Source organism: Eleginops maclovinus, chromosome 6, assembly GCF_036324505.1.
Source record: "Eleginops maclovinus isolate JMC-PN-2008 ecotype Puerto Natales chromosome 6, JC_Emac_rtc_rv5, whole genome shotgun sequence".
Taxonomy (NCBI): Eukaryota; Metazoa; Chordata; class Actinopteri; order Perciformes; family Eleginopidae; genus Eleginops; species Eleginops maclovinus.
The window spans coordinates 25,910,797-25,920,960 of NC_086354.1; the positions used below are offsets into that span (position 1 = coordinate 25,910,797).

Below are 10,164 nucleotides of genomic sequence, written 5' to 3' on the forward strand. Positions count from 1 at the left end.
GTCATCATAGACCTTTTAAATGAAAAATCACAAATATTTCATCTTTTTAAACATTCGTATTTACACATGATTATGTTAACATTGTATAACTTTATAAAAGACACAGAAGCATTTAGAATAAATCACACCCAATCTGGACGGGCCACAAAACAAAGGTAGTGATTAATAAAGACATCTATCGATATATTCAGACCTCTGGAACAAACGGAAGGACTGGAGAGGGTAGCTCAGTAATCAGCAGCCTCCTCACAAAACGGCTGATTGCATTGATCGAGTTTTAGGGGAAGATGAAGGGTTAATGTCTCTGACAACACCTGGAGTGTTAGATTTACAGACTCTGACGCACCCTGAATGCATCTCTTTGTTTCACCATCAGGAACCTACCCTTCAAAATAAGACCCCCCCCCCCAGTGAATGATGAGGCGGACTCAGAGTTCAGTTTCAGTTTTATAGACATCTGAAGATCTGTAATATAAACAAGCCACAGCCCCCATCACAATAAATAATCTGACCTCGACCCCCCCCCCCCCCCCCCCCCCCCCCCCCCCCCCCCCCCCCCCCCGGAGGCCTTTGGCACAAGTCCCAGAGTCGAAAACAGGTGATAAATAAACAGGGTTTAATGTTGGGGAAACGGTCAGGGAGCATCGCCGGTCCTTCAAAAGCCGCACGGCATCAACGTTCATCAGAGAGGCATTCAGAGACCTGTTCCTTATAGGACACAACCAGCATACCCATTCAAATAACTACGCTGCAGCATCAGAGCCTCTGGGAGGCCAACAGGGAACAGCTGGGGGGGGTTATGAAAAAAACCTCACGAAACTGGAACATTCTGGGGCATGACGTCATCATGTTCAGGAAAAATAACAGAAATCCCCCCCAGCTGTTCGATCCTGCAGGTGAACCTCCAACTGAAACAGCTCTCTCTCTCTCACACACTCACACTCACACTCACACTCACACTCACACTCACACTCACACTCACACTCACACTCACACACACACACACACACACACAGTCATAGATCCAGCAGCTTCTGGTGCAGGTACTGCTTCACTTCCTCGATGCCGTTCAGCTTCTCCAGCTCGTGGTATGGCAGCTGAGAAGGGACAAGCAAGAGGGTTAGCTTAGCATAATGCTAGCACAGAGCTTATCTGTGTGTGTCTGTGTACCTGCAGCAGTGTGTAACCCAGCAGCCTCAGGTGTCTGTCCCTCATGGCGCGGGAGCCCACCAGGACCTGGGAGTTGTGGCAGTAATGCCACTTATCGTTAACGGAGAGCACCACCCTGCACACAGTATATGACATCATCATGACATCATCCTGACAGTGTACAGAGCAGTTATACCCATACACATCAGTTCGAGTAAACCCCCGGCCCCCCCCGTACCTCCTGACATGTCTTGGCTCCGTATCGGGGTCCGGTCTGTCGGGGGGCAGCAGTGTTGGGGACGGGGACTCCCCCTCACAGTAGAAGCCCTGGCAGTCCGTCTCCGGGCCCCTGAGGTCCCCCCCCTCGTCCTCCAGGATCTTCCCGATAGAGAACTGGAAGAAAGCGTCTGGGGGGGGGTGTACTGTGGGAATCTGAGCGGGAGGGCACAAGCTGTCTGAGGGGGGGCTGCTGAGTGTAGAGCTGTCCTGGCTCTCAGAGAGCTCTTTGTTCAGGCAGTAGAACTCCGGCCCCGGGGCCCTATAGGATCCGTACGGCCCTTCATTAGAGCCGGGAGGGCGCGGGGGCAGGAAGGACCGGGGCTCTGTGGCCCCGCCCCCCCTGCCCAGAGGCTCCTCCCCCTCTTCCGATGCCGCAAACGGAGAAAACTTCTGGAACTCAGACGTCACCACGGAAACTGAGTCAGCTGGCAGGGACGCCATGGCAACACCGGGACGCACTGGCAGAACCCGACCGGAGGGGCCAATCAGCAACAGGAAGTCTGAGAACCAGGAACAGATGAGGCACCTGAGTACAGTAGCATACCTGTGTAGTGTGTAGTATACCTGTGTAGTATACCTGTGTAGTATCCTGGAGCCAGTACTTGGTCCTGTCTGTAGTTGTGTTCTCCGAGCAGCTGCCGCAGAGCCTCGCCCACCAGACCTTTATAACTGAGACACACAACACACATAGGTACAGGTGTGTGTGTGTATATGTGTTTGCAGCCCCAGAGTCTCTTTCCACATATATCCAAAGACAAGACGGTAACAGAGTAACTAGGAGCATGGTGAACGGCAACTGTAAAATATCACGTGGTAGATCTACATTTGGACAATCTTTCTCCATAAAGGGCTGTGGACTCTGCAACACATTGGCAACTGAAATCAAATTCAATCTAGATATAAAATCCTTCACATCAAAGGTTACGTGCTGGCTAAAAACAAACCAGAGCTGTACCCATTTTTAACAAAGTTATTGTAAACTGCTACGGTGTTTTTGAATTGTGGCATGTGCACGACGGGATGTATTTATTGTATTTCTACCTTCAGTGTTTTGTGGTTTTATGATATTCGAAGCATATATTTGAACACCGCACATGTAAAAACTAGGGACAAGAGAGAGGAAAAAGGTGTGTTCAGGTGTGTGCAAGTGTGTGTTCAGGTGTGTGCAGGTGTGTGTGTTCAGGTGTATGCAGGTGTCTGTGTTCAGTTGTGTGCAGGTGTGTGTGTTCAGGTGTGTGCAGGTGTGTGTGTTCAGTTGTATGCAGGTGTCTGTGTTCAGGTGTGTGTGTTCAGGTGTGTGCAAGTGTGTGTGCAGGTGTGTGTTCAAGTGTGTGCAGGTGTGTGTGTTCAGGTGTGTGCAAGTGTGTGTGCAGGTGTGTGTTCAAGTGTGTGCAGGTGTGTGTTCAGGTGTGTTCAGGTGTGTTCAGATGTATGCAGGTGTGTGTTCAGGTGTGTGTTCAAGTGTGTGCAGGTGTGTGTTCAGGTGTGTTCAGATGTATGCAGGTGTGTGTTCAGGTGTATGCAGGTGTGTGTTCAGGTGTATGCAGGTGTGTGCAAGTATGTGTTCAGCTGTGTTACCTGTACTTGCGGTTGACTTCGTCTGCTGTGAGGGCATGGTCAAACATCAGGACTTTCTGAGCGTCCTGCAGGCGGGGCCCGCTGTAGTCCTGGTACTCCAGCTCCACGGCAGCGTCCAGCAGAGACAGGTAGCGGCGCACGATCAGCGCGTACGGACTGTCTGAAAAACACAGGGACCGGAATCACTGACCGGCTCAGGTAGCTCACCTGGTAGAGGCCCCACCGGAATAATCCCCACAGTTACACCACTTGATGGTTTCTGGAGTAACAAGCTCACGTTAGGAGATTCACCTTCTGTAGCCCCTCCCCTTCAGGGACACAATTTTTTGGGGAAAAAAGACAGAATTTGGGCAATGGACAAAATCTGATCTGAGGACATGTTTAATAACTCTGTAGTCTGGGGGTGTAGATCCTCTGCTGTGAGGAGCTACCAGAAGAACCAGAACCCATGAGCCTGAATGCAGACTTAAGCTCATGAGGACACTTTAGAATAAGTCTGACAGAAGACAGAGGTCCACAGAGCTGACCTTTAGAAACACAACCAGAGACCAACAATGTGCTGTTTAGCTAGCTAGCCTGAGCCATTCAGGGGTTCAGGTCTTGGTACTGACTGGTGACGTTGCTGATGAAGGCGGAAGAGAAGACCCGGTGCAGCACCAGGCCCGGGAAGTGTCCCAGCTGGAAAAGAGACATCAGGATGTTGACGGTGGCGAGCGGTGAGCTGAGAGCCTTCAGGTCCAGAACCTCTTCCAGACGAGAGAAGAAAACATGATCCCTGCAAGGACGGTAACTCATCCTGCTGAACGGGAACACCAGCTTCTGGATCACCTGAGGACACACAGAGACACCTAAGCACCGAGACACACCTGAGGACAGAGACACACCTGAAGTCCCTTCAGACCAGCTCCTGGTTCTGCTGCTATCGACCCTCCTCTGTGATAGAGCTGATACTGAGTTCTGGTTCAGGCTGACCTTGCTGTCCAGGTACTCGGCCCTCTTCACCAGGAAGTCTGCAATGGTGTCCAGCAGCCGGGTGTCTCGGAGGCGGTGCCGGGCGATATACTTGGCGATCAGTGCCATGGTGTAAGGGGTGATGCTGTCCACTTTCCTGGGCAGCTCCTCTGTGGGGGGGTGGGGGGGGAGTACCAATAATGTAAACAAACCACAACAGAGACTAGGACCCTGCAACATGTGTCTCCTCACACCTGCTGACTCCTCCCTTTACATGTGCTTCCATTTCTTCTGTGACCAATCACAGGTACAGGTGCAGAGGACCCCCCCACTCACCTGCCAGGCTGCAGATGAACCTCTCCTGGCGGTTCTGGTAGAACAGGTGTGAGCTGAAGATCATCTCCAGGCTCTTGTTGCTTGCCTCCCGAACACAGGCCGCCAACATCTCATCCAGCAGCGCCATCTCCTGGTCCCTGACGCCGCTGACGCTCACCAGCGTGTGCTTCACCAGACGCAGGATCTTCCTGGGGGGGGGTGGGGGGACATTTAAATCTGTCTGATCCAATCTGTCTCTCTCATCACTTCCACCTGATCACTGAGGTCCAAACTCCCCACCATCACTCTGCAGCCCAGACTGGATCAGACCGACTGGATTGGGAATGTTTTGTTGGAGATTTTGGGATTATGTGGGACCCTCTGGAAGGACCTTTGTAGATTATTTGAAACAAATGTTGGATGAATAAAAGCTGAAGTGGAGTATCTGATTTATCTGTTGGATGGTTTCTTTTTTGGTGAGAGATTTAATTATTTACTTTGTTATTTTTTTGGTTTCTTATTTTAAGTTAAGTGTTGGGGGGGGGGTTTACTGGAATGCACCTATGTGCAGTTTTTGCCAAATCGACCGTGACTTAGCATAAATCTTATCTGTCAGGAGAGAGACCTGACTGCCCCCCCTAAGAAACATGACCAAACATAACAGATAAAGTCAGCCCCACCCTATAGGTCCCCTCCTCACCTGTTGGCCAGCAGCTGTTCAGGGTTAGGTGTCGAGCCGTTACTGTTGGCGGCGGCACTGTTAGCTTCCCCTTCGGCGGCGCTAGCTTCCCCTGCAGCAGCTTGAGCTCCTCCTGCGGAAGTAGCGTTAGAACTTCCTGTGGAGGCAATAGCTTCCCTAGAGACAGAGTCAGCGCTATCTGCGGCGCCGTTAGCTCCCCCTGCAGCAGCGTTAGCTTCCCCTGCAGTGGCGGCGTTAGCTTTCCCTGCGGCAGCGGGCTCCTGCAGCGAGCGCCACTTGAGTCTGTAGTAGGACAGCAGCAGGAACAGGGTCTGCGGGTGGCGCTCTCGCTCCAGGTTCTTCTCCAGGCTGGACAGGCAGGCCTCGGTCAGCGGATGCTGGCTGCCCGGGTGCAGCTTCATGCTGGAGCTGAACACCATGGACACGTCCTTCTGGTTAAACTGGCTCAGACGAGACTCAGACTCCGCCTCTAGCACCTGCACCAGCTGAGAGTCGCTGGGCAGACCTGCGGACACAAACACAGTCACTGCTGACCTTCTTTAATACATGAGAATATCAAACAGGTGTTAGGACCCCCCTGTGTTCATACACAGAGCCCCCCCCCCCCCTCACCGAGCGCGGCCACAGCGTACAGACAGTTGACGATGCTGAAGTTGTCAAACTTGCTGCAGTCGCTGACGATGGCGTCACAGAGCGTCTGGAAGTCATGCTGCTCCAGGACCTGCCGCCCCCCACCCCCGGCCTGCAGCAGCTGTCCGATTTTCTGCAGGGCAACGGGGGTAGTGGTTGTGGGAGATCTTGCTGGGGTTCTGGGTGACCCAGCGCAGGACCTCGTCGGGGCGTTGCGAGCGCTCGATCAGACGCTTCATGGTGAAGAACGTGTCGTAGCTCATCTTTTCCTGGATGAAGTTCCACGTCTTCTTCCTGACCCCCCCCCACAGAGCCCCCCCCATACGAGTGGAAGTGCTGCTGGTAGTGGGAGGGCAGCTGGGGGGGATAATGATGATGGAAGCTGGCCCCCCCCCGCTGGGCATCTGGGCGGCCCGAGTACAGAGGGTAGGGGGGGGGGGGGCGGTGCCGGATGATGGGGGGGGTGAGGCGCCTCCATTTGCCCCGCTCTCCTCCCCTGTTTAACCCCCCCTCCCCCACCGCTGCTGTAGAGCCGAGGGGTGAACATGAGGCAGGCCTGAGCGACGGGGCGGGGGGGGCTCAGGAGGAGGGACCACAGACAGAGCATCGCCCAACAGCCGGGATCCTGAGGGAGGGGAGAGGGTCAGTTGTCCGTCTGTTCACCTGTCTGTCTGTTCACATGTGTCTCTACTCACCTGTCTCCCTGTTCACCTGTCTCTCTGTTCACCTGCCTCCCTGTTCACCTGTTTCTCTGTTCCCCTGTTTGTCCATTCACCTGTCTGTCTGTTCACCTGTCTCTCTCTTCACCTATCTGTCTACTCACCTGTCTGTCTGTTCACCTGTCTCTCTCTTCACCTATCTGTCTACTCACCTGTCTCTCTGTTGACCTATCTGTCTACTCATCTGTCTCCCTGTTCACATGTCTCTGTGTTCACCTGTCTGTCTGCTTGCAGAGACAGGTGAACAGGGAGACAGGTAAACATTAGCATGTTTTAGTTTTATATTAATCCCTATGTTAGCATTAGCATGTAGTGGCTAGTAAGCTGACAGGCTGCTAACTGTGAGGTCTGCTAACTGTGAGGTCTGCTAACTGTCAGGGCTGCTAACTGTCAGGGCTGCCTTCTCACAGACTGCTAACTGTGAGGTCTGCTAACTGTCAGGGCTGCTAACTGTCAGACTGCTAACTGTCAGGGTTGCCTACTGACAGGGCTGCTAACTGTCAGGGCTGCTAACTGACAGACTGCTAACTGTCAGGGATGCTTACTGACAGACTGCTAACTGTCAGGGTTGCCTACTGACAGACTGCTAACTGTCAGGGTTGCCTACTGACAGGGCTGCTAACTGTCAGGGCTGCTAACTGACAGACTGCTAACTGTCAGGGATGCTAACTGACAGGCTGCTAACTGTCAGACTGCTTACTGACAGGCTGCTAACTCACAGCTGCTTACTGACAGACTGCTAACTGTCAGGGCTGCTAACTGTCAGGGCTATTAACTGACAGGCTGCTAACTGTCAGGGCTGCTAACTGACAGACTGCTAACTGACAGGCTGCTAACTCACAGTTGCCTACTGACAGACTGCTAACTGACAGAGCTGCTTACTGACAGACTGCTAACTGTCAGGGCTGCTAACTGACAGGCTGCTAACTGTCAGGGCTGCTAACTGACAGGCTGCTAACTCACAGCTGCTTACTGACAGACTGCTAACTGTCAGGGCTGCTAACTGTCAGGGCTATTAACTGACAGGCTGCTAACTGTCAGGGCTGCTAACTGACAGACTGCTAACTGACAGCTGCTAACTGACAGAGCTACTAACTCATAGACTGCTAACTCAAAGGCTGCTAACTCACAGAGCTGCTAACTGAGCTGCTAACTGACAGACTGCTAACTGAAAGAGCTGCTAACTGACATGCTGCTAACTGTCAGGGCTATTAACTGACAGGCTGTTGACTGACAGACCTGCTTACTGACAGACTGCTAACTGACAGGCTGCTAACAGACATAGCTGCTTACTGATGGACTGCTAACTGACAGGCTGCTAACTGACAGCTGTTAACTGACAACTGCTAACTGACAACTGCTAACTGACAGAGCTGCTAACTGATATAGTTGCTAACTCATAGACTGCTAACTCATAGACTGCTAACTCAAAGACTGCTAACTGACAGCTGCTAACTGACAGAGCTGCTTACTGACAGGCTGCTAACTGACAGCTGCTAACTGAGCTGCTAACTGACAGAGTTGCTAACTGACAGAGTTGCTAACTCATAGACTGCTAACTCATAGACTGCTAACTCAAAGACTGCTAACTGACAGAGCTGCTAACTGACAGCTGCTAACTAACAGAGCTGCTTACTGACAGACTGCTAACTGACAGCTGCTAACTGACATAGCTGCTAACTGACATAATTGTTAACTGACATAATTTCTAACTGACATAATTTCTAACTGACATATCTGCTAACTGACAGAGCTGCTAACTTACTGACATATCTGCTAACTGACAGCTGTTAACTGATATAGTTGCTAACTGACAGAGTTGCTAACTGACAGAGCTGCTAACTTACTGACAGATCTGCTAACTGACAGCTGCTAACTGATATAGTTGCTAACTGACATTGTTGCTAATTGACAGAGCTGCTAACTTACTGACAAATCTGCTAACTGACAGCTGCTAACTGATATAGTTGCTAACTGACAGAGCTGCTAACTTACTGACAGATCTGCTAACTGACAGCTGCTAACTGATATAGTTTCTAACTGAGCGTTTCTAACTGACAGAGCTTCTAACTGACAGAGCTGCTAACTGACAGAGCTGCTAACTGACAGGCTGCTAACTGACAGCTGATAACTGACAACTGCTAACTGACAGAGCTGCTAACTGACAGAGCTGCTAACTGACAGACTGCTAACTGACAGAGCTGCTAACTTACTGACATATCTGCTAACTGACAGCTGTTAACTGATATAGTTGCTAACTGACAGAGTTGCTAAATGACAGAGCTGCTAACTTACTGACAGATCTGCTAACTGACAGCTGCTAACTGATATAGTTGCTAACTGACATTGTTGCTAATTGACAGAGCTGCTAACTTACTGACAAATCTGCTAACTGACAGCTGCTAACTGATATAGTTGCTAACTGACAGAGCTGCTAACTTACTGACAGATCTGCTAACTGACAGCTGCTAACTGATATAGTTTCTAACTGAGCGTTTCTAACTGACAGAGCTGCTAACTGACAGGCTGCTAACTGACAGAGCTGCTAACTGACAGAGCTGCTAACTGACAGACTGCTAACTCAAAGATTGCTAACTCATAGACTGCTAACTGACATTGTTGCTAATTGACAGAGCTGCTAACTTACTGACAGATCTGCTAACTGACAGCTGCTAACTGATATAGTTGCTAACTGACAGAGCTGCTAACTTACTGACAGATCTGCTAACTGACAGCTGCTAACTGATATAGTTTCTAACTGACAGAGTTTCTAACTGACAGAGCTTCTAACTGACAGAGCTGCTAACTGACAGAGCTGCTAACTGACAGGGTTGCTAACTGACAGAGCTGCTAACTGGCAGAGTGTCTAACTGACATATCTGCTAACTGACAGAGTTGCTAACAGACAGACTGCAAACTCACAGAGCTGCTAACTGACGGAGCTGCTAACTGATATCTGCTAACTGACAGACTACTAACTGACAGAGTTGCTAACAGACAGCTGCTAACTGATATAGTTGCTAACGGACAGAGTTTCTAACTGACGGAGCTGCTAACTGACAGTTGCTAACTGACTGTTTCTAACTGACAGAGTTGCTAACTGACAGAGTTGCTAACTGATATAGTTGCTAACTAACATAGCTGCTAACTGACAGAGTTGCTAACTGACAGAGCTGCTAACTGACAGAGCTGCTAACTGACAGAGTTGCTAACTGATATAGTTGCTAACTGACATAGCTGCTAACTGACAGGGCTGCTGTCAGCTAATTGAGGCTAACAGCTGAACGAAGTTAAAACCAACTGTAAGCTAAATGTAAGCTAGGCTAAGCTAACAGCTGATCTGTTAGCCTATTAGCATGTTAGCATCAGTGTCCTTCTCAGACCCGGGTTATAACCGGCCTACACTCGGGTAACTCGCTGTTTATAACCCGGGTTATCCTACAGACCTGTGTGTTTACCTCATAGCTCAGGAATACCGGGAGCTCCTCTCTGATGAAACTCTAGAGGCCGCTCACAGAGAGGCTTCAGCGGGGAAAGGGAGAGCGGTCAGAGGCTTCATTCCTCCAGGAGGACAGATCCAGCAGGTGGCGGTAATACACCTTTAACACTTGGTGCCACCTGCCATAAAACCGTGAAAGAAGAAGCAGTTGTTCATGGGTCATCCTCTGCAGACCTGTTATACATCACTGCTGCTGACCTGTTATACATCACTGCTGCAGACCTGTTATACATCACTGCTGCAGACCTGTTATGCATCACTGCTGCAGACCTGTTATACATCACTGCTGCAGACCTGTTATACATCACTGCTGCAGACCTGTTATGCATCACTGCTGCTGACCT

General features: G+C 50.6%; 1 protein-coding gene across 1 annotated transcript; it reads right to left on the bottom strand.

Moving 5' to 3' along the window:
• Window positions 1-554: 554 nt before the first annotated feature.
• Window positions 555-9,919, bottom strand: fastk (Fas-activated serine/threonine kinase). The gene is given in 12 exon segments (XM_063885724.1): window positions 555-1,097; window positions 1,171-1,285; window positions 1,388-1,928; window positions 2,006-2,097; window positions 3,007-3,166; window positions 3,618-3,834; window positions 3,979-4,127; window positions 4,294-4,481; window positions 4,973-5,477; window positions 5,585-5,750; window positions 5,752-6,227; window positions 9,768-9,919. Coding segments are annotated over 11 exon segments (2,469 nt in total). The 5' UTR covers window positions 6,007-6,227; window positions 9,768-9,919; the 3' UTR covers window positions 555-1,016.
• Window positions 9,920-10,164: the final 245 nt, after the last annotated feature.